Source organism: Athene noctua, chromosome 3 (assembly GCF_965140245.1).
Source record: "Athene noctua chromosome 3, bAthNoc1.hap1.1, whole genome shotgun sequence".
NCBI lineage: Eukaryota > Metazoa > Chordata > Aves > Strigiformes > Strigidae > Athene > Athene noctua.
In genome coordinates this window covers 1,964,438-1,989,223 of record NC_134039.1, presented here as the reverse complement: position 1 = coordinate 1,989,223, position 24,786 = coordinate 1,964,438, and the positions used below count along the sequence as shown (strand labels likewise).

General features: G+C 43.9%; 1 protein-coding gene across 8 annotated transcripts in view; it reads left to right on the top strand.

The window, feature by feature from the left end:
* Window positions 1-24,786, top strand: part of PHF21B (PHD finger protein 21B) — a 289,303-nt gene that overhangs the window by 249,064 nt on the left and 15,453 nt on the right. For all 8 annotated transcript variants that reach the window (XR_012633363.1, XM_074901758.1, XM_074901759.1 and 5 more), the window contains 4 exons: window positions 11,898-12,248; window positions 14,049-14,171; window positions 19,007-19,058; window positions 24,594-24,670. Coding sequence is in view for 7 of the 8 variants with exons in the window: in XM_074901758.1 (XP_074757859.1) it covers window positions 11,898-12,248; window positions 14,049-14,171; window positions 19,007-19,058; window positions 24,594-24,670 (603 nt within the window). In the remaining variant the exon portion in view is untranslated. The remainder of the gene's footprint in view (window positions 1-11,897; window positions 12,249-14,048; window positions 14,172-19,006; window positions 19,059-24,593; window positions 24,671-24,786) is intronic.

The window sequence follows — 24,786 nt, the reverse complement described above, 5'->3', positions numbered from 1 at the left end:
CCGCGCGGCCCTGCCAGCCTAGGACTGACTTTCCGAGAGGCAGCTTTGCCACTCTCTCCCAAGCATGCTGACGAGCAGGATCCAGCCGGGTTTGGCACCTGCTGAAACCTTCACTTTGGCTGCCCGTGTAGCAGCAAGTTCGTGCACGTTAGCTGTGGCTGAACCTCGTGCTGCAAGGTGTTGCACCTTCCCCGAGCTCCATCTCTGCAAAGTCTAGCTTACCAGGGAACCGTGTAGAGCCCTGATAGCAAGGAGGCCAAAGCAGCAAAGGCTTTAGTAAGCCCACCTGCATGCCTGCCTAGTTGCTCAAGCGCCAAGCCCAGGTGTAGTTTGTCAAGAGCGGTGGCAGTCACCTCAGCTGCCTTCATCTGGATGTGCTGCTGCCTCTCGTCTTGTTTAAGGAGGGCTGGGGGGGTGTTGGGGTCCCTTTTGGGCTCCCTGCCCTGTTAGGAGCCTGCTTGTCTCTTGAGTCACTCTCTGGAAGCGCCTTCGCTCTTCTCCGGGTGGTTTGTGCTTCTGTTTCAGGTGCAGGTAGGGTCAGGGGCTGCGTTCCCTACAGCACACACCACCTGACATCTCTCCTTCGGGCCAGTTTCACCATTTCTGTGGAATTTCAGACTCCCTTTAGATTTAGCTGTAGGCATGAGAGGCATAAACATTGTCAGGCTGGCTGGAAAGAAGCGGGAATCCTCCATTTAAGGGTCCCTCATCACATCTAAATGAGTTTTATATTTCTGATGCCTCCATTCTCCTAATCTCGACAGCCTCTTGATTTACCTCTATGCAGTCAAGCAGGGAAATACCGCACAAGTAAACTGAGGCACTTAACAATACTTATGTAAAACAATACGTACAGCTTTCTCATTTTCCACATTGTACAGATACTTATCATTTGTTTTGTTCATTTGAATGGGTTTATGATATGACCCCCTGGGAGCTCTTCCATATGGGGAATGAAGTTTCAAAATCTGCACATTCACAAATGGCAGCAAAATCCCATCATTTAGTGCAGAGCTGCTATTAAATGGTGAGCAAACAAACATTAATTACAAGTTCATTGCACAATGCAAACAATATTTCTTTAGGCATCCATTATTTGCTAAAACAAGCCTCTTTGGCAGACCTGGGTTGGTTTTTTTGGTTTTTTTTACAGAATATAAAGTTAGTTTTGCTTTCATCAAATAAGTAAAATTTCTGCTCTGAGCTGTGATGTTGGGTAAGTTAATTCCAGATAGTCTTTCTCTTCTTACTTTGGTCTTTGAGGTTTCCAGCTGGGTGAGATGTTTTGAAACTGCAGACTTCCCACTGCACTCTTGAGAAGCAAATCCTGGAGGTTCTCTACTCCAGCACACGGGTGATGTGCTCTTCTGCTCTTGAGCTGTTCCTCTGCCTCATGGCACCCATCAGCTGAAAGGAGGGAGCAGCTTTAGGTCAGGTTGGGGCTCCAATTTCCAGCTGCAGTGCAGACAGTCTGTTTTGAACTGGTTTACATAAAAAATCAAGTTGCACTGAAGGCATGTGGGAAATCTGATTTTCTGTTCTTCAAATGGAAGATTTTAAATGAAACGGTGAAGATACTAAAATAAACCTCCCGTTTTGTTTGAGCCCAGTCCAGTTCTCGTTGAAATGAATCGCGAGGCCGTGACGATCTGAATAGAAGTTAAATGGGGTTTTAATGCTCTTTTAATGTTCTGGTCTCTGGATGTTCCCAAAACTTTAAACGTGCCTTCTCATTTTTAAAATTCCTTTTCCTAGTTGTCATGAGCGCAGTTCCACTGATGGCTAGTGCTTCTCTTCAGGGGTGTGCCAAACCCAACCACTGCTCCTGCCTTCCCTGGTGATAGGGCTTCTGGAAGATTCCTTGAAAGGAAAATGTCTCCTGTAGACAGAACCCAAGTTGTGTGATGCCACTGTGTACTGGAGAAGAAATGTGCTAACAGATTGGTCTGTGTCAAAGCCTCTCTCTTTCTCCATCATAAGTCTAAAAAAAAAAAAAAATCATTATTTTTAAGTGTAACGTGTTAAGAGTGCACGTAGCCATTAGAAGTGGAAAAATAGTACTAAATGCAAGTCAGCATTTTGTGAAACTGGAAAATAGCAGATATACACGTTTGTGTAAAAAATTACACAGTATTGTGCCATGGAGAGACAAGAGCACTTTATTGTTTGTGTGAGTAAGGAATAATTGAATTTGTGACGTTGTTGTTACAATACCAGAAGAGAAAAGGACGGCAGTCCCCTAAGGGATGCCGTGCACCTTCCTGGTGTATAACCCTCAGCACTTCCAGGGGATGTGTCGGAATGCTAGTGGAGGAGAAGAGGGATAATCTCATTCAAGGTAACTTAATCAGTGGTGGTCTGTAACCAGGCTAAGGGTTTTGCAGAAGTATTTAATATTCATTGACTGTATGCATGCAGAAAACAGAAGGAAGGTTTGCAGAGGCCTGGCTGAAAATGTAGCCCTTAATAAATAGAGTTGTTAATCTGTTTTGTTCTGAATCAGCTTTTATAGTGTCTGTATTTGGAGCACCTTCCAGGAATGTGTTAAGCACAAAGATTAACATCTATCATAAGCTATTTCTTCTCTCATCCCTTCCCTTTGGGAAGAAGCGTGTTGTGCAGCTGAAAGTTCTGCTTAGGGCTCCTTTTTATCAGTTTGCTTATTTTTTGATAGGCATGCTACTATTAATTAATAAACTATGTATTTCTGTCAGAGGAGAATAACATAGAAAATGTTTCTTGTAGAAAGTGATGAGGTTTGTGCCCTTAATCCATAGAGAAGTTGGGACACCTGCCTATGTGAGCATCAGCCTTGCTGTAGAGACGCCCTGCACCAGAGACACGTGGCCACCTTGGCCTTTCATACGAAGCCTTTACAGGGAAAGCTTTGAAGATTGGGTTGAAAACACGGTACTTTATTGAAAAGTCTGTGGGACTCTCGGTTACGCACCGGTGGATAGGTTTGCCAGGTAGCCTGTGTCGCTGAGAGAGGTGTGGGCTTGTTGGAGCATCTGGAGTGCTCCGTGGTGTGTTACTTTACACCGCTCTAGTGCAGCCAAGACAGAGGAAGGTACGGCTAAAGTGGTGGGATAAGAACTGTTCCTTGTGGATGGGGGTATGCCAGAGGTGGGCAGTGATGAGGAAACCGGTCTTCAGCAGGATGGTGCAGGGGAGAACTTTGTAGAGTCAGGCTGATGGTTGGACTCAATGATCCCAAGAGGCTTTTCCAACCTGAATGGTTCTGTGATTCAGTGATGTGGTGTATCAAGGGGGACTACACCCAGATGCAAATTTTCCTAAGTACCTTCGTCTGTTACCTCTGTCTTTCTGAGTTTTGATGTGAGTTGTCTGTTCCTAGTGAGAGAAATGATTCAGGGTGGTGGGGAAGGGGAGGCAGAACTGGCTGTTACTGATGCTTAAGACCTTCGGATCCGATCAGCGTCGTCAACATTTTGCAAAGGACCTGCATGGAAATCAGGTCTCCATGGTAGTCTGCACGTAGGAGCCTAATGTATCCATACAACCCCCAGGAAAGATTCAAGCTGTTTTCACAGAATCACATAATTGCCACAGAATCATCTCAGTTGGCAAAGCCCCTGCAGCTCCTCCAGCCCCACCATGACCCTCCCCCTGACCGTTCCCAACTCCCCCAGATCCCTCAGCGCTGGCTCAGCCCGACTCTTCAACCCCTCCAGGGATCCCGGGGACTCCCCCCTGCCCTGGGCAGCCCATTCCAACGCCCAACAGCCCCTTCTGCACAGAAATCCTTCCTCAGAGCCAGCCTGACCCTGCCCTGGGCAGCTTGAGGCCATTCCCTCGGGGCCTGGCGCTGGGGCCTTGGCTCCAGAGACTCATCCCCCCTCTCTGCCCCCTCCTGGCAGGGAGTTGCAGAGGGCCAGGAGGTCTCCCCTCAGCCTCCTCTTCTCCAGACTGAACCCCCCCAGTTCCCTCAGCCGCTTCCCAGCAGACCTGGCGTTTCAACACCTGACACGGTACCTTTTTCCCAGGTGAAAATTCTCATGCTTCTCCACGTCAAATGCTGATGCAGAGTATCAGAAAGATGAGAAGAAATGTCCCCTCTCTCCCCTGACACCATTTACATCCATGCTTCCTGTCCTTAAACCCTTCACTTTCATCTCGCAATGTCTGAGCTTTTTGTGTGCTTCCATCTTGCTCAGGCTGTCCGCAGATAGAAATTAGCTTTGTCATTATTATTATATTGTCTTCCAAGTTTTTTGCTCTTCGCCAGCAAATGAGCTGAGGCTGGTCAAATCATTCTAATGTGCCATTATTGTCTAGAAGCAGGAAAAGTGCTTAAAGTGACGGACAGTACAGAGCAGTGACATCCATGGTCTTTAAATTGACACCAGAGTTTGAGTCCAGTGAATGCCCAGTTGCGTGGATTAGTCCAGAGCTCGCCTGTGAAAATAGAAGGATAGGAGGAAAGCAGACAGATGTTCCCTCGATTGTGCCTAAAGGCTTCATGGACACTTTATATTTAAATTGAAGTAAGTTAATCATAGATGAGTATCTGCGAGGGAAGCAAGCTGACATGTAACGTTGAAAAGAGTAGAAATGGGAGTAAGTTATTGACTGGTGTGTATAATCACAGTCTAGCTTTTATATTTCTATTGTAATCCTAAACAATAAGGATTAAATTCTTTCCTCAGAGGCTCATAGATAACTGCATATTCAAGGACAGAACCATTGTGCAGAAGGAAAAAAAAAAAAAAAAAGCAGAAATCCTTGTCAACTTCAACCCCGACTTGTTATTTTTTGGAATAATATTGATTTTAATTTGCTGGTTTAGTGGTAGTTTTCCCCTTTGCAAATGGAAAAGAGACACTTAATGAATCATCAACTCAATAGCAACAATACCAAACCAGAAAATGCAGGCAGTAGAGCTGAGGAGAAAATGTACATTTCATTAGCAAAAGTCAGTCAAGTTCCTGTGAAAGAACAGTTTTGTGTTCAAAACACTGATAACGTTTTTAATAAAGAACTCCCACCTGACTGCCTTATGCCAACATCCACAAAAAGCAGAGCTGGCAGATTCGCACACAAACATCCCTCTCAGCAAAACTTCTATTTCTGTAGTGTCGAGCAAAGCTGAAGGGGAAGAAAAACTAAATGCAGTAGCTTTGTCTTCTTAAAAATTGCGCAGGAGTTATATTATCTGCATGTCACCTTTACACTGGAGGTGGCTGTCCATGACTCACAAATGGAAATACCAGAGTCCAGTGGAAAATGTCTGATACAGTGCACGAAACGTGAATACGTGTGAAAATACCCCAGAGCGATTCTTGGGCTGCGTGGCAGTAGAATGAGAGACCAGGGTTTGTGTCAGGGTGCTGGTTGCAGTCTGGGCCTTATTGAACTCTCTTCAAATTTGCTGTTGGTTTCAGTCACATCAGGATTTCTTCCCTCGGCCTCACTGTCCAGAGCAGCAGGACTGGAAACGTGGGCTGGAGAAGTTGTTTGGGTTTTGCCCTGTATTTCGTATCATTCTGTATCTTCCCAGGCTGAAATTCCAGGTAGATGCCAAGGAGAGGTTTGTGATGTGTGTGAACCCAGGATTAACTGAACTGGGTCATCTTGTCTGGGGTTTCCTCCTGATACACACTGAAGAGGAACTTATTTTTTTGTGTAGCCCCATCAAGGGGAAGGAAGAAAAGTCACGTGTGACTTTCTTTAAATCTTCCCCCTGTGGCAAGAATATAAACTGTTGACCGTGGGCTCAGACCAGGCTGAAGATAAGAGCAGCTTGTCAGGAAAGGAACCAAAAATCAACCGAGCTGGAAACACTTGTATTCGGTTGGGCAACCTGGATTTTAGGGTGTGTCTTTGCTGTAAAGTTATGCAGAACATTTTCTTTTGCCTGATTTTTATTGATGAAAAAAAAGAAAAAGGAGAGAGTCGGTCCTCAGCTGGCATAAATAGACACAGCTTTACTGAAGTCAGTGTGCATCTGTTCGTTCTGGGGAAGGATATAATTACCCCATATTGCACTCATTTTATCAGCCATTGCTAATGTTTTCTGTGTGATCCTCTAAAGCTTTTCAAGAATGAAAGCTCTGTCTGCTGCTCCCAGCACTTTGCCTCTGTGACATATGAATTGTGCCAAATCCATTTGGAGTTTTTGTTTTTAGGCTCCGAGTACAAGGGTGAAGTGAAAATAAAGTGTGAATAATGGTCTTTCTCTCAAAGGCAATGTGATATTGCGTTGAGCTGAAAAATTTACTCTCCTACAGATCGGCCCTGCCAGTATGAAGGGCTGATTGATGCTGAGCATGATCCAGCTGATATCTGATATTGGGGAGGGGGAGGGCCCTTCAGTGTTGCTGACAAAGCTATAACAAGATCCAGGGACTGGAAGCTGAAGTTGGGCACATTCAACCTCGCAATAAAATGCCAGTCATGAGCATAATAAAATATTATAACAGTTTATTGGGGCTCGTGATGAATTCATCGTTAAGAAGTCTTTAGTATTTTCTTTTAAAATCAGTCTTCAGTTTCTGGGAGAAATTCTACAGCCAGTCTGTGAGCTGGAGGATCGTGATGATCCCTTTTGGTTTTGTAATTGGAGCGCACTTGTTAACTTCCCTTCTTCACTAGGCTGGAAGGAGAACACATTTATCAGGATTGCCCTTAACAATTCTCACAGCACCTGCAGATCTGCACAGAGATAACTGTTCTAATTAAATCCTGTCCTTTAGGACTGCACAGAATTGCCCACAGAGATGGGAGGAGTTGTGTGCTTTCCTTCCCTTCTTCTCCTTTGCTCCCACGCCTGTTTGGGTTGGATCTTGAGGCTTATTTTGTAAGAGTTTTTCTTTTTCTGTCTTCTTTGTCTCTATGACAGCACGGGAGCGGCTCACCTGATTGGGATGTAGCTCAGGAAATAGGTTGCCCATGATCACAGTTGCCTTTGTCAGCGGTGACACACATCGGGCTCTCCCACCTCCGCCGCTCAGCAGTTTGCTCATCTCTGTGGTGCTCAACAATTGCTGCTCCCCAGAGCTGGAATGGAAACCTTTGGGCTTCCTAGAGGGACAGCTGGATGGAGCTTAATGATGTGGGATATACCGAAAGTTGTATTAGTCACAGGAGCTGATCCCTTTCTGACGTAAAACTCTTTGAAGTACATGAAACGAGGGGTCGCTGAGCAGGAGAGCGCTCTGCCCAGCTCACAGGACTGGGCTCCCTGTTATATCCCCATCTGAAGAGCAGCCAGCCCCCACCTAGTGAATTCTCAGGGCTGGGAATATCTTCTTGAACACCGCGCTCACCTGCAGGCTATTTGAGAAGTACCAGGGATGTCTGAATATTCCCGTCTAAAATAATTTTTTTCTGTTATTGTGGGTATCGAGGAAACTCAAGAACAACACGGGTTTGTGAAATCATATTCAAGAAGCAGCTCTCTCTTCTCCTGCATTTAGAGCCCTGGTAGTATCACATTCTGTTTTGACAGCTGTCAGAAGTTAAATGAAAGATATTTGGGGAGAGGAGGGTTGAGCTACAGGAGAATTGTTATTTGCAGCGCTCGCCAACAGTTGCAGTTTTCACTCGGTAACATACATGCTGTCTGTTATTCTTTCTCTTTTCTTCTCCTTTGCTCAACTTTTGTGCCTTTTCTTTCTGTGGCTCTTGTCACGGGGACCGGCGCCATCCAACCTGTGCACCTTCAGTGGGAAACGTCTGTTTGATTCCTCGCCTGTGAAATGCAGCCTGTGCCCTGCCCTAGTTTTTCTCCACTTTTTCTCCAGTGACTGTCAACTTCCAAACTCCTGCTAGTGCCACTGTCCTCCTTTCATCTCCCAAATTTAAGCTGCGGCTTTGCCGTGAGGAGAAGGAATTGATACTTGCTCTTCCCTTCCTTTTTTTTCTTCCCAGCTGACACCATTAATTCTCACAGATTACTGTAGCAGTTTGGTTCTTAACACGAAACGCTGTTAAAAGTCCTTCATTTAGCTATTTATTGTGTTTAAATAAATACTTATTTATTAAGCTTGGTGTTGATATTCAAGGGGGAAAGGTTCACGGGCGTTAGAGCACACGGGGCGTCTGCGCTTGCTTTCTGGTTCGGATTCGTGACTGCGGGCTGTCGAAATATTTCAATTATTTTAACTTGAACTTATTTTAGCTTTAACTCAGGGGCCCCTTGAAACTTTTCCTGTAGTCAACCCTTTTTATTATTCTAGAATTGTAAATAAATACGCTCTCACAACGTTAGCTGAACTTACCAGGGAATTTTCAGACTTAAAGACCGCGATACCTCCTTTGTGTCACACGGTGGCAGAAAACACCCGGCGTATGTTCTTGTGGTGGATCCTATCGGATTATTTCAGTGTGAAGCACTTCATAGAGAATATTTTACTTTGGAAAATGAAGTCTGTTTAATTGTCTGTGCAGGAAGAGCTTGTTTTATGGCGAAGTGATACACATTCATCCACCACTTGCAGAACGTGTGTTAAGGGCGTGTGTAGGATTCACTGAGGTATTACATCTGGCAGTCAATATATAGATGTAACAGTGCAGAAAAGATAATTATATAGCTGGAATATATATAGGCATTTAGTTTTAATTAGGCTTTTGATTAAATATAAAAGTGCAATTAAGAGTGACAGTTACAGTAGATCCTGGTAGACTACATGACAGTTTTTGGCTAGAAAAGCTCCTGAGCTGATTTTTTTGTCAGACTTGATTTTTTCTAAGGATCTCAGTGACGGTTCTGTTGAATCTTTGATGTGAACTACTCCTTATTTTCTCTCTCTCTCTTACTCTGTATATGTGTGCTTACAGTATTTCTGTTGGTAACAGATGTTACATTAATTGAAAAGAAAATTATTTTCTTTTAAGGAGAGACAATAACATTTAGACGTTAGCCAAAGAACTAAGAATTAAATTTGGATTTTTTAGCCTCGGTAATACATTTTAACTGTGTTTTGCCAAGCTTCTCAGACTTTCTTTTCTGAATAATGATACTATTTCTGTGAACATGAAGCATGTGAGCATGAGTAATTTGCTAACGGCTTACATATGAGAGACTTATGTAAGTTATAACATAGGAAGGAAAGGATATTATTATGAAAATAAAAAAGTAGGTATTCCAAAATGATCCTTGTATGACTGACTCTGACACAGGCATGAACAAGTTGCTTTAGGTACCATGTCTCCTACTGCACTGAGCTGTTTATGTTAGAAGCCTTAGTTTTGCTGAATGTCTGGGCTGAGATGGGTTTAAACCAGTCCTACGTGTGCTACTTTTGAAAATAAGACCATTAATTATGTATGTGAAGCTAATTATAGGCTCCTCTCTTAAACAACTTGGCCAGGGTATTTGTCTGGTACCTTAACTAAATAAATCAAATCATCATTACATACAGTGACTGGATAGGGGGAAAAAGAGCAAAAACCTCTTCAGTGACAGTCGGTGTCCCGCGACTATGGTTAGTCGTAGTTCAGCTGGTTTTGCGTCATTCCACAGTGGGTCTGTGAGTCCTTCCAGCGTTCCCCCGAAGTTGCGAGCTGAACACAGCAGCTCCTGCCTTGGTCACGAGTCTGATGCAGAACCTCAGGCAAATCCCCCTCTTCGCTCTTCTTCAGCTCTGTTCCCTCTTTCACTTTCCACCTGCCTTGGTTGCTGACAGTTTTACCACTCCCGAGCAGGACTGTGCCTCTGATGCACGTTCGTGCTGCTCGTAGGTGTTGGGATCCTACTGGCCCTTGAGGGACACGTTGTCCAGGCAGAAAGAGCTCGCAGTATGCGTGTTGCTGCACTTAATATTCACTGTGGGGACAAAGGGGTACGGCTCCTCCTTGACACTACCGAGGGTGATGGACACTATAGAGGATGAGCCCTGTGGGATGAGGCCAGGCTGGACGGGGCTTTGGGCAACCTGGGCTAGCGGAAGAAGGGTGGGACTGGATGATCTTTAAGGTCCTCTTCAACCCAAACCATTCGAGCGTTCTATGATTCTGTAATTTTCTGCACATCAGTAAATCCCCGCGTTTTCATTAAATTGCTTACTTAGGCTCAGGATTGGAGTCAGCACATTGGAAGGGCTCCTGCAGGCTGCGGTGCGGTGACACAGGCAGCTGTTTCCCGTGTCTGTCTGTTACAACTTGTCATTTTGGTTCACAGTGTGGAAGGTGCGAGAAGTGACAGGACTAAATAAGCACAGAGGGAACCGACTGTTTTATCTGGCCGCGTTAACGAATAAACTGGGAGTGAAGTTAACTTCATGTGAAGCAGTTTAAATTATTTATTTTCGATCCTGGAACCGTACTTAATACGTTGTTAAGGCAGAGCCATGTTGACAGGATGATGTTAATTACGCCACTGGAAACACATCACATTAGCTGAGAGCAATTGTTTGCAGCTATCAGTCATGGCTCTGGGTGAAGCCACAGCCTTCCCAAACCTTGGCAGTTTCCCCCTCCATCCGTGGAAGTTCCTTCTGCATCCACCCGCAGCTGCAAACTAGCTCTTTACTTACAGTGACAAAAAAAAAAAAAAATGGCCTGGAGAATCAATCCTGTGAGGAGGCAGGGCAGGAGCTGGGAGTGTTCAGTGTGAGGAGGAGGAGGCTGAGGGGAGCCCTCATCCCTCTCTGCAGCTCCTGACAGGACATTGCAGAGAGGCTGGGGCTGGGCTCTGCTCCCAGGGGATCAGGGACAGGACAAGAGGGAACGGCTGGAAACTGCCACAGGCTGGGCAGGAGGAGAAAATGTTTCCCAGCAAGAGTGGTCCGAGAGTGGAAGAGGCTGCCCAGGGAGGGGGCAGTCCCCGTCCCTGGGGGGGTTTCAGGGCCGTTGGGATGAGCTGTGGGGGGATGTGGGGTAGGGGAGAACTTTGTAGAGTCGGGCTGAGGGTTGGACTCCATGATCCCGAGGGGCTTTTCCAACTGAATGGTTGTGTGAAAATATGAAGTTCGATGGTTGAGGGTTTCTTTTCTTCCCCTCTCTGTTTTTTCTTTTGGTCAGCTGAGTGATGGTGTGATTGATCTCCTCTCCATTAGACATGGCACATCTTAAAAACGTTACTTCATTCACTGATCCGTCAGCATAAATGCATACGCTTACTGTTCCTGTAAATGCTTTCCCACAACCCCCTTAATGATTCAGTTCCCACTCCTTAATTCATAGCAAGAGTGTTGTGTCCTTCAGAACAGGAAATTACTGCGTCTGGGGTCTCCATTCTCTGCAAAGGCTTTGGCTTAAACATCCCTACTGAGAACTGGATGGGACTCGAGTAGCATTTGTATGGATGTGTGCTAATAAAAGTGAGGAATTGACTTTTCCTTCCCTTCTTGTTCAGCATTGCAATGAGTTAAGGACTCCAAAATGACCCAGCTGAGGAGCGCTGGGAATATATCTACAAGTGAATGAATGGCTGGCTCCTTCGAGTTGCTACATTGCCTTTTTCCAGATGCTCCTGTTCCGTGGCTGATGCAATTAGGGATTCTACTGGGAGAGCGCACGTTTGCAGTGTTGCAAACAGAGAGTTGCAGTACAACTCCCCGACAGGAGGGTGCAGAGAGGGGGGATGAGTCTCTGGAGCCAAGGCCCCAGCGCCAGGCCCCGAGGGAATGGCCTCAAGCTGCCCAGGGCAGGGTCAGGCTGGCTCTGAGGAAGGATTTCTGTGCAGAAGGGGCTGTTGGGCGTTGGAATGGGCTGCCCAGGGCAGGGGGGAGTCCCCGGGATCCCTGGAGGGGTTGAAGAGTCGGGCTGAGCCAGCGCTGAGGGATCTGGGGGAGTTGGGAACGGTCAGGGGGAGGGTCATGGTGGGGCTGGAGGAGCTTCAGGGGCTTTTCCAGCTGAGATGATTCTGGGATTCTGTGATTGTTCATTACAGCCTGAGCTGCGCCTGATAACATCTAACTCTCTGTTTGTAGGTTAGGCCAAAGACCCTGATTCCAGACAGCCTCCCCATCTCCCCGTGCAGAGACCAACCTTCCAAGCAGCCTCCTACCTTCCAGAAGGCAACCGTAGTCAGCATCAAAAACCCCAGCCCGGCCCTCCCGACTGCCAATAACACCGTCAGCCATGTACAGACGCCTAACAGCCAGTCACAAAGTGTCACCGAGTCTACAGCTATTTCATCACCTCTGAGCAGTGCAGGTGTGGCATACGCCATCATTTCCACCTCCCCCAACAATGCAACTCCGATCAGCACCAGCGCAACTGTCTCTGTCGTCAACGATAGCATTAAAGTGCAACCACTCCTCATTAGTGCCGACAGCAAGGTGGGTTCTGCTTCTCACCACGGATTTTGTTTTTTTTGGTTATCAAACAGGGGAATTACATTGCAGACGGAAGCAGAATATTCCCCTGGGAGTGCACAGCCCTGTGCAGAGTGGTGTCAGTGGTTCCTTTTGAAGAAAATAATCAGAAAGCAATGGGAAGATTCTTAAGGGGACGCATGGATGCTCGTAGACATTAATCTGTGTACAAGCCTATTTTTTTTTTTTTTTGTGGGAACAAAATGCATCGTTATGTAGCCTGACACTAATGGGACCGTATGATCTTCCATTTCCTTAAACCAATCCTCACTAATAATATCCCTGAATTCTGTGCAGGCTCAAATTTCCTATGGACTCCCTCTTCAATTATACAGTGATACTAGTTATATCGACTGACCCCGGGGGAGTATATCAAATAATCAGGCATTCCCTTCCACACTTTCAGGGAAGACCAGATGAAATGAGAGCTCAGGGTTTCGAACCTGATCAGCAGATAAATCAGTAGGAAAAAAAAAAAAACAAGTTGTGAATTTCTTGTTTCCTCTCTCTACTGCTTTTCAGCTTTGAAATGCAAGAACTTCACCTCTCTTACACCAGAAACAGATTCAATAAAGGCTGCCAGTGTACCCAGCAGACATTCGCTGTAATTTGTACTGGGATCCTGCTACTTTGGGTCTTGTTGGCAGCACAGGTTTTCATACAGTGCTAAAAAAGAATACAGCACCTAGGATTGCTTTTGAGGTAAATAAGAGCAGGCACCTCTTCCCCACTTCTCTAATATAATTTATTTTTCTCTTACTTAAACTGGCTGCTGGTTTAGAAAACCATCCTTTTTTATGCTCTTGACTCTTCTAGAGCGAGTTTATTGAGATAAAGTATCTAACAATTAACTAACATTGATTGAAAGTTAGCAACAAAATAGATCGAAAAGGCCCAGCGTTCAAATCCAATAACCTTCATCAAGAAGATGAGCTTGAGAAGGTCTTCTGTAGTCCTTCATGAAGCTTTGATTGTGGGTATGAAGGCACATGTGTAATTCTATGGTCAGAAATTGTCTTTCACGCCTTTTATTTTAATGGATTCTGAGATAACGTTGCCTGCGCCGCATAAATCTTCATGTGGTGATTCAGATATGAGCAGCTGCGTATGCTAACATACATGCATGTGGAAGAGGTCTGTGTAGTAATTCCTATCGTTCTAAACCAGAGTTAATTTCGATTTAAAACACCTATAGTTTGTTTTGTTTATGCAAAACCGGACATCCACTGCCCGTAACACGTAAATGCTGAGGCCCTAACTCTGATCTCAGTTACACGGTTAGTACTGAGGAGTAACTTCCTTCCCATCCACACGTGCTTACTCCGAAATAACACTGCTGTGACTGAGATCAGACTGTGCTTTTCAATGGGTAGTAAACCCATCTCTTCTACCTATGTGCAAAATAAAATCAAAGGCAAGCCTTAAAATCACTGACAGTCTGAGTGCTAAAGCCAGGCTGCTGAGTCAGCTCCAGAAGTCCTCTAAATAGAAAGTGTCCTAATTTTCAGAGGCACTGATCAAATGGCTCCCGTAGGCTGCAGCAGGTTTATAATGCACCGATAAAAATTAAGTTTTAGAAACGTAAGTATGGATTTAGAAGCCTAACCCAGGTACACCTTTTTCTAAATTTTTTTGGCTTGTGATTTGCTTTTGTTGTTTGTAGGGGTATCAAGTAACCCTTCGAAGAAGAATCAAAGGTTTCAGGCAGAAAAAGCTGGTTTCGTATAGTGAATTCTCTTCTTTTATTTGTACATTTTCTTTTAGGTTATCATTATTCAGCCTCAAGTCCAAACCCAGACAGAAAGTAAAGTGGAGACAAAGAAACCTCCTGAAGAGTCAGCTCAGGGACCCCCTGCTACCAAAAAGAAAAAGGAGGAAAATCCAGAGGTGATTTTTTTTTTTTTCTTTTTTTTTTTTCCAAATAAGTGAGCTACAGTCTGGTTAAGTTACGGGCGCTGATTCTAAACATTTTTCTCTGTGTGTATGCATTTACTGCATTTGTGCTCGTGGTTCTGCCAGCCGTTCCTCTCTGCCCAGTCACTGCAGTCGGGGTGATCTCCTCGCCAGTGAGGTGCTCGAACAAGTTTGGTTTGCATCATTCAAACCTCCCAGTGTCACCAAATGTAAGAATTGTAGCTCTCATAATAATCCAGGCGACTTGCGTGGCTATAGCTGTATTTCTTGTGAAAGGTGTATATGAGCTTAAGATACTTTATGTTATCATATATATACCATCGGGTTTACAGGCTGCGTATGAGGTTGATTTAATGTTTCTTTTGTAAGATGAGCTTTTACATCTTCCTTGTAATGAATCTTGCAATTTTTTAGATTGTATTTAACAATACAGTTTCTTGCCTTTGCTGTGTACATGAGGTTGATTTAACGTTTCTTTTGTAAGATGAGCTTTTACATCTTCTTTGTAATGAATCTTGCCGTTTTTTAGATTGTATTTAACAATACGGTTTCTTGCCTTTGCTGTGTGTCTTCCCGCATGTACACAGATTCTTCCTAGTCTGAAATACATTAAAATTCTTCAAATTGAGCGAGAGAGCAGCAAGCAGGTTGAAGATTAAATCTCTTTAATGAACTGTATTTGTAGTGTAAAGTGAAAATATAAATCAGAAGCCCTTGTAGAAGTTGGGTTTCTCTTCACCAGGCATTTTGTTTTTCCACCAGATGTATCCACAGCGGGTTGTGTGCACTTTTGAGGCAGTTTGAGAAGTCACACAAACTGAATCTACTTCTGCTGTGGGAAAGCTCAGCTCATCCGAAATCTTAAACCTTACTAGTCTAGTAAATGTGTGGCACAAAAGAACCTTGGAGCTGTAGGTTTAGGAGGCTTATTACAGTATAAGTTTATACTTGAGGAGTGTGGGTGGTCAGTTGTTTTACTTACCATTTTAAGAGGTTGGTATAGTTAAAACGGTGTTAAGGATAAATATTGGTTTTTAGCCTAGAATGTCACAGCTTTATGCAGAAGCACTGCAGAACTACATTTAAGAAACCTCCCAAGTTTAAAATTTGACCCTCATAGGAATCTTCATAGCAACCAAATGATGGGACTGTAGGGTCCTGTTTTGTTTAGGGAAATGTTTCCAGAAGATTAGTTACTGCGTAGCACCTTAGGGGCAGAAGGGCGAGTAGATCCTGCTTAAAAGCAGAATGCTAGAAAAAACCATCCGTTTTTCTTTGCCTGTATCTTATCCCCACAGAAAGAATATTGAGCAAAAAACTTCCAGAGAGATGCAGGAAGAGACCGTGGGACTGGGCACACTTTTTTTAGCATAGCGTTCATAAATTTAATGAGCTTTTCATTAAATTGTTAACTAGAATATCCCGACTACCTGTTTTGTAACCAAGAACATTGCTCCTACCGTGTATCTGGATGTCTTGGCAAGCACCATTTTCTGGGCAGGATGCTGAAGCTTTGCCCTTAAGCAGGACAGTTCTTTATTTTTCATAGATTTGTTTCACGGCCATAAATATGTAGGTCTAGAGTTAATTTCTTTTGTTCTTGGAAAGTAAACTTTAGTTGATTATCATGTATTTATGCAATTAGTGTAATTAGAACTAACAGCATAATTAGTGTAAATACATGTAATGACATAAATAGAACATGTAATTACAAAATGAAATGCTTTTGTAAAAATCTTTGTTTTGCTTCATGAAAAGACACTGCGCATTTTTAAAAGCACTCGTGGCTTTTAAACAGATGAGTAAATTTAAAGCAAAGAGTAACGAAGATGCCGTGATATTTTTAAAAAAGAAAATAGGCAGTCTGTGCACTTCTCTCCATACCTTCATTTATCTTCAAAGCACAAAACTGAGGCACGAGCTCCAGTATGGCTCTGCGTGAGTCTTGGTCATGGCAGGCCGGGATTTAACAAATCAGATTGAAAATTTAAAACAAATAAACCAGAAATCACCAAACTCACCAGTAGCCAGGAATCCCATAAGCAGTTACCGAGTGTACCTGAACAAACAGAAAAGACTGAGGATAATTCTTGTCTTTTGTTCCTGGCTCGGCCGTTCTGCTGGGAAGCTGTTTTTTGCTTAAAAGGAGCTGAGTTCAGCGCAAAAAGAAATGGGATTCTGCCCAAACGTTTTTCCTTTTTTTTAAAAAAAATTCAATATTGGCAAAGTTTTCTATTTCTGGCAACATTTTTCAGGACATTCTAGCAGTCGCTGCCAAAAATGCTGGTTATTTAGCTCACAGTGTTTGTCATCCCACCTGAGAAGGACAAGAGAGACACATTGCAATTGTGAACTGTATGCTAGTGTTAGGCCTGGGCTGAAAATCTGGAGAAACTGAAGCCTCAGTTTTGTCTATTCCTGCACAGAGGAGAAAAAACAGACTCAGTGATATTTGAAAGAAAAGCTTTGCAGTGGAAGTGGTATTTTGAGTTGAATCCAACGAGCTACATGAGTGTGAAATAGCAAAACCCATAAAAACAAATATGCTGTTAATATAATATGCTTGTTAAAAAGAATACAGCTTCTACTGGGATTTTTTAAAAAGGAACCATCTTTCAAATATCTATAAAAGCTAACCCTTCCTGTGTTTAATAGTGAGATAATTATCAAGTCCATTTATGAAGGCTCTTCATATGTTAAGCAAGTATGCTGTCATTACATTTAATTAGAGCTGTATTCAAATAATTTTAGCATGAAGAGAGGAAATTGTTTAGCAAGCATTCCAGTACTCAAATAATTTTAGTTTAGATGTCAGAAAATGTATGCTCCTCCTACAGTTTAATCTGGGGGTAATACAGGCTTTCCGCGCTCCGTTGGGAAAACACAATTGCACGTTCACCATTCCAACTTCCCGATTCTTTACCCAAATGTTATTGCCACTTCTGCTCAGAGCGCTGAGATGGATCCTGCCACCAAGTTCCCTTTTGGTGGGGGTGAAGTGAAACTTTTAATTCTGCTCAGTTGACTAATTTTCTTCTCAGATCCGCACGGTGGATCCCGGATCAAATATTCATCTTCCCCTTGAGGTGTGGGGCCCCCGCTGTGTCTAGCTGGTGTTTTAGACATGTGAGGAGTGAACCCTGTTGAAATCAAGGTCTGACATGCAAATGAAGACGTGTGCTTGTCATTACCACACTTCTGGAAGGCAGAAATGTGGCCTGAATATATCTAAACTGCCAGTGGTGAGATTCTACGCCACCATCTTTTAATCTACAGGGAGAGTTACGCACCAGGAGACTGTGGGAAGGAATATTCCTGGTTTAGAGGTTGTTAGTTCACCTGTTCAACAAAGATATTGGCACGGATGTCCAATCCTGACCCTCAGATTTTGAAGCACCCACCCCACAGCTAGCTCTTTTAATGTAAAGAATGAGGATGTGCTTGCCTTCAGTTTCGCTGCGTGAAAGTCAGAATTGCAAAGGAAATGGCAGTTCCAGTGACTTTCTAGTTGATTTTATCCTGAACTGAAATGAAAAGTTGAATCATCAGGCTTTTCACAAAACAAGAAGGTCAAACTAATTTTGACTTGGAAGTGCTGAAATGTGTTCTCCTGACTCTTCTTTGACTGAAACAGAATGTTTTGACCTTCTACTGCTTAAACACTGTGTTTTAGTTTGACCTAAACCTACACATTTTATTTGGGGTGAGTGTGATATTTGCATCTTCTCATGGTCTTCATGGTCTTTGGATGCTTTATCAGAGCTGGAGTGTTGGTTTTGCTTGATTGGATATACTAGAGCTTGGGTTTTGTAGTCAGACTGTCTCTTCTGTGGAATTGCACCTCGTGAAAACACGATCCAACAAGAGTGTTCAGCACAGCAGAAAGAGGAGGAGATCCCTGAGGCCCCACATTACCATAGATTTGACTCAGAACCAAGGAGTTCAGTTCAGTTTGGAACAGCACAGCAGAATTTGTTTCCAATCAAAAAGATAGAATAAAAGCTGCAGCAAAACTTTTCCTTCAAAGAAAAATTTTCCCAATGAAAAATCACTGACAGAAAATTTAGAATCTGCCCTAGTACTTGCCCTATTACTGCATCAGCATGTTTTGAAGATTTGTCAGAATGAAGATGTATTTTGTGCGTATATAGTGTTCAAGAGTTCTGAGTAATATTTTAGATCAGATTCCTCATTGCAAAACGAGTTCATCAGTGTCAGGAGTTGTTTGTTCGCTCCTCATGGAGGGAAAATATTGGATCGGTGTACCTCTTCGTAATCCATGCACACAATACTGCTCCTGGAACTTGGGAAGGGAAACTTCTGAAAGTTTTTTTGGGAGGAGGGGACCTTCAGTATGCTTCAGATGTCTTGTTTAGTGTTGTAAAGTTCAGTGGAAGTGTACCAGTGTTTTACTTCGGGCAGCTTGCTCACGTCCAATAAAAGCAGTGCCATGTCCGGATAGGAAAAATAATACACAGTGACTTCTCTAAAGAGTGAACTAACAAAGCAATTGATTGAATTAACTGAATTTTGATCATGCACTGTATAAAATCAGCGGTCATACAGTGTTGGCTTCATAAGTCTCTGAACTGCTGAAGTTCGTGTAAGTCTTACAAGTAGGACGTGACTGACCCAGGCCTATCTGGGGCAAATCTTCAGTTCAGGTTCTTCTTACTGTGCACTCAAATAAGGTACATTCCTAAAAGACCTTTACTGGGTTTATTCTGTCAATGCTAGACATTTATTTACTTACTTCTACCACGATTGCTGTAGTAGAAAATCTAACCCCTGTTTATTTTTTCCCTTAGAAAATTGCCTTCATGGTAGCATTAGGACTGGTTACAACAGAACATTTGGAAGGTAAGATGGCATACGTTGGTTTACAGGGCAGTTTTGGGGTGAAATCTTTTCTCTTGGCTGCTCTGCCGCTAAGAGGAATCGGTGATTCTGTCCTCTGAAGGGCGATGACAGATCAGGTGAAACGTGATCTATACACAGTTGTGCTTTTCAGCCTCAAAATAACAGGTGATCTTCCTTTGCTCTGCCTCCCGTCCCATCGCACAGCTCGAGGGGCTTGAGAACTGGCTCTGCAGGCAGCACCGGCAGGCTGGGCACGAGCTGGCATTTGGGCTCACTCGGTCACTATGGTCCTTTAAAGGATGTTTAACGACAATTAGGGAGGTGGTGGAGTCACCCTGAATGTTTAGCTGAGACGGGTCGTTTGGATGAGCTGTGGGGGATGTGGGGTAGGGGAGAACTTTGTAGAGTCGGGCTGAGGGTTGGACGCGATGATCCTGAGGGGCTTTTCCAACCCGAATGGTTCTGGGATTCTGTGAACTGGAGGATGCTGGTGAAGCAAAAAGCCTGCAAAGGCTCTGAGAAGCAGCGATTTGGTTGAAGACTCAGCGAGGTTCAGAGATCTTTATCCAGATCTTCTGTAGCAAGCACACCCTCTCCTCTTTCCCCACGTGGGATGGACTTTCATCTTTGGAGTTAATCATCTATCATCTCTGGAGTTCCACAGAATAAATCAGTGTCAGCTGACAATGATTCCTGATCACAAAAAAAAGGTTAATGATAATTGACATTTACCATCCAGCCCATGGACCATCAGCAGCAAAGTACAGAGGAATTTTCAGTGCACTGAATTTGATTTCTGTGTGCCTTAGAGTCAGGCACGTGTTCAGATACCTGCCTGACTCTAGAGGTATCTCCCAGCTTACAGATTGATTTCTTTTCAGTCAGATTCCCTGTGCTTCTCTTCCTCGGTTTTGGGACAGGTTATGAATTAGGGAGAAAACAGCATCATAACTGTAAGGTCACCTCAGTAGATGCATCAGGTTTTCTGTGGGTCTTGCTGCCTTTTTTTCAGTGTTTTTCCTCTTCAAAATCTGCATTTTAGAAAATCATTTAATGTCCCAGTGACTGAGAATTTGAAAGCAGTTTAAAGAAACTTTAAGCCAACGGCCTTTTTAATCCCTGAGTGGTAATGGATTGAAATGGAGATTAAAAAGCTACGGCAATTTTGGGAGAGGATTTCTAATCCAAAAAGTGCAAATGGTGACTTGTTCTTGTTTTCTTTGTCTAAGGAAAATAGGACAACATTTGAAATTACGCTGAAGTGCAAATTATGCTTACAACAGAGAGAACTTCATTTTGAATAATTCTTCACCCTTTTATTTTATTGGAACTAATAAATTGTTGGTGTGGATTTGATGCTTATGTTCCAAACACCAAGTACCACTCACTCTCTCCTGTTTGTTCTACAGTGAGTGCGGAGATGCACGTTTTGAACCCAACTGCTACAATATTCATCTTGCAGAATCAATTCTTACAGACAAATTCACTTTTTATATTCCTACTACCTTTAAATAAATGGCTCCCATCAAGAGCTCTTTACTATGGAAGGGGTATTTCTTCGTGAGTATTGGTGAATACCCCTATAGCTTCCACATGCTCAAGGTTCTTACTTTAGTGCTGTGGCATATTCACAGTTCCCTGCCAGTGCTCTTTGTCAGGGAGCAGCGGTCATTACACACGTCAGTTTATTTTGGTACTTGTAATGTATTTCTCAATTTCACATTTTTGAAATGAAACCGTATCAAGATTGGGTCATTAAAAGCTTATTCACTCAGTGTCATTAATTCACAGGGTTACTGCTTTTCTTCATTTTATTCGTTCGTTTTGTGGTGAAGGGCTATGATCCCCTTCAGGATGGATTTCTCTGTCAGCCCAGCAGCCTTTCCACCTCATGTCCAGAGAAGCATCTTTCCCCTTACTGGGAAAAGAGCTCTGGCCTACAGAGCCCGGGTGTGAGGCATCTTTGGAGGCTTTTACCAGTGGATGAACCCAGCTGCTTCCACTGAGTGACATTCTGCAAGGTGCAGCTTTCCCTGCAGATAAATTGTCATTGCGGGCCCCAGAGAAGGACTGTACAGGGTGTTTATCGATGAAGGCAGCAGCTTATTGAAGCTTTGCTTCCAGCATAAACTATCTTCAAAATTTATTCGTCCCTGTCAAATGTATTACAGTTTAGAGGGTGGGGTTTTTTGTGTTTGGGTTATATTTTTTAAATTAATAAACTAAGGAATAAAATAGCCCGATTCGGCAATGCAGTGCATGGTTGTAACGTACTAAATCTCTTTCTCTAGCCTATTAGAACACCTTTTAGCATTACCATTGTGTTAAAAAAAGAAAAAAAAAAAAAAAAGAAAAAAGCTAGAAAGCAAAACTTTAAAAGAACTCTTTAGGTGAGGCCTAAAATACACGTCTTGGTTTACCGTAGCAAAATGAAATATTTCCATCTAGCTTACTGGAATGTTTTAATCCGTTAACCCAAATTTATTTTTACTTTATTAATCCCTGTTTTGAATATAGACAATAGTTTTTAGCAGAAGTAACAAGTAACAGAAGATAGTATGCCAGCATACCCTTTTGTTCTGTCTTGGTGTGGCTGTTGACAGACCCACTCTCAGATGGACATACTCCTTTTATCACAAACATGGATATTTTTTGTTCACAGTTCCCATAAATAAAGTGCTGACATTGTGCTCTCCCTCCCTGATGGCTGCATAGGGTGCAGCATGCCTGGAGCTGTTTCAGTTCATTACTCTCTCTCTCTCTCTATTTCCATTTATTCTCACTGCTGTTAGTTCCCCCACCCCCCCACCCCCCCCCCAGCCTGCTTTTATCTCTGTACCATAGCGATGCCTCTTCCAAAGCTGCTTTCCAGGTATCTACCGCATGTGTGATTCAGACCCCATCAGATATTTCTGTTGCCTTGGTGAGAGCATGTACTGAAGAAATTCTCTCTTAAACCTGGGATCCGAAAGGGCAGAGCACTACTGATCCATCACAGTCCTCTCGTGAAGATGCTCGGCCCAGTTACGGACACAGAAGGCTCTGTAGTGTCAAATTCTTTGTTTCTTTTTCTGGGCCAGTGAAAAGTCACAATCTTCTGAAAAGCTGAGCCTGGGCTGCCCTGTCTCCAGCTTTTTCCCTGCAAGGGTGCTGAGACGCCGCAAGCCCTGGATTCACAGACCACATAGTGTGGGTTTGTGAGCCCGGCTGCAAGAACCACGGCTCCAGCTCACCCTGTTGAAACCAAAGTAAAGAGTCATCAGAGGGCCGCTTCCATTTCTGTGCCAGCCTCAAGCCACGTGGTTCCTCTGTCCTGACACCTCTGTCACTGTTGGCCTCAGAGCATTCCCCACGCGAGAACGGACGCATCAAGAGCAACCATTCCTCCTCTGGTGGCTCTGTGGCAGGCTGCTGGCCGTGTCCAGCACTTCCACTGCTGCTGCTGAGGCCTGATTCCTCTTAGAGAGCACCAAAGGGTCTGGACGCTTCGGGATGGAGCTGGGAATTCCCACAGGGAATGCCACCACTGTGGGACAGAACCGTTGCCCATACAACATCCTGGGGTCTGGAGCCTGCGTAGCACCGAGGATGTTACGGAGATGCTGGCAGGGGTTGCAGCCACGGTGTTTATTGCTCATCTCAGCGTGGCCTCGGCCCACACGTTTCTTGGGGCTGAGATTCTGCGTAGCACATGTCTAGCTCCTGTCAGAGTGTGCCTACAGACCTGCCTGTGCTCTTTGAAGTGCCCCTGGAGAAGGCACCTTCTGAGCGCGAGAGGTGACGTGTTCCTCTGCCAGTGGGAAAACCCAGCCAGAATATGCAAGTAGTTGCTCTTCTGTTTTTCTTGTTGATCCAGTTTCCTTCTGATAGATCCACCACTCCAAGAGAGGCGGCTTGTCCGGCAGTCTTTTGTGAATGAAAAATTTCAAATCCGTATCTTGGAACTCAGGCCAGTACAAAACCCATGCAAAGTGCTGGCCTGATCCCTAAGGACACCGTGTCCAAGACATGACTGACAATACTGATACCATTTACCGTAGCAACGCTTGAAGGCGTCCGTGAGCCCTTTTACTCTCTGGGGAAGGGATCAACGTTTGGAAAGAGTGGCTGGAAACCAGAACTGTGTCTTGGGAATCCAACTCCCGTGTATTGTAAATATCCTGCAAGCTGGACTGTATCTTACTGTTGGGTTGCAAGTGGGAGACGGTGCTCGATATCCTGAAGGCCATTTTCTGGTGCTGAGGATGTCCTGAACTCTTTAGCTCAGACGTTGATGAAAGATGCCAGACCTCTGCGGAACCAAACGGTGTCCTGAGTTCCTGTTGGGTGTGCTCCTGGTCCTCTGGGCTGAAGAGCTAGTGCTCCTGCCAGTTCTTCTCCTTCTGAGATTTACTTAGAGCGAGACAGAACAAAGGTATCACCGTCACAGGGGCGTTTAGACTAACAGGATCCCTCTGGTACCTCAGTGCAAAGTCTAAACTTTGCCTTACAATATTGACGTACAAAACATTTTGGAATAGAGCATCAGCCCAGCTGTGCACACTTCATGTCACGGGATGGCTGCTGGGCGGCTTTCCTTGTTAAAGTATGTCTGCTCGTACTTTATTATTAAAATGAAAAGCAGGCTCTGAAATAACACAGTTGTAATAATCTGGCCATTCCGAACTGACGTCAAGAGCTGGAGAAAGAAATTCCGTACGACGGAAATGAAATCCTAGCTCAGATCAAAGTAGCATTCAACCTGCAGGTCTCAGTGGCCGAGGGATCCTCTCCCCCTCTCCACGTGTGTTTACAGAAGAGCGCACGTGCCTCATTGTTGCTAAATCCTCAGCAAGTTCTATCTGGAATAGGTGTTCCCGTTTAGCGGGAGGGAGCTCTCTCGTGTTTCACCGTTTTCTGAACAGGGCTGCAACTTGATGAGCTGCTTTTTGCGCTGCTGTTTCCAGTGACACCAGTACATGTACGGCTCGTAACAACATTTTGCATGCTCGGGATCATGAGGTTGTATATTTTTGGATGATAAATCATCACTGCCTAGTTAGAACCGAATCTAGCCGTGGCATTCTGGCCGTGCTTTTCTAACCTCTGCAGAGAAAAAGTAATGTAAATTCGGTTTTAAAGGGTTTCTGTGCTTTCATCTGATACGAATTACAAGGCTTAACTGCTTTAGATGCTTCATTTTTGTTAATAGCAGACATGGATAGCATTTTGAAAGCTTTCTGTTGATGCTTGCTGAATATGTGCCTGAAGGGATCATAATAAAAATCTTGCAGGGCAGCAGAAGTCCACCTTGGAGGAAGGCAAAAAAAAAAAAAAAGCTCATGTTCTGAATCTTAGAAGGAAAAGCTTATTAATGGCAAACCTTGAACTGCAGCAAATACCAGTGCTGATGCAACACAATTATACTTTAGAAACTGAAACTGAACACAAAGCCCAGGGGGTTGAGGGTAAGAGCATCTTGCTTAACAAGTTAGATCTACATTTTTCCCTGATGAATGAGAAACGCACAGTTCACGTTTCTTTCCATGGTTACAGAAATCCAGAGCAAGCGTCAGGAAAGAAAGAGAAGAAGCACAGCAAATCCAGCCTACAGTGGACTCTTGGAAACAGAGGTACTTTATCATTCACTTTTTTCTATTTCATGTCAATAAAAGGTTTAAGCGTTTCTTATTAAAAAAGTATATATAAATGCAGAACGACGCATTCTCTTGTAAAGAGAAACTGATGT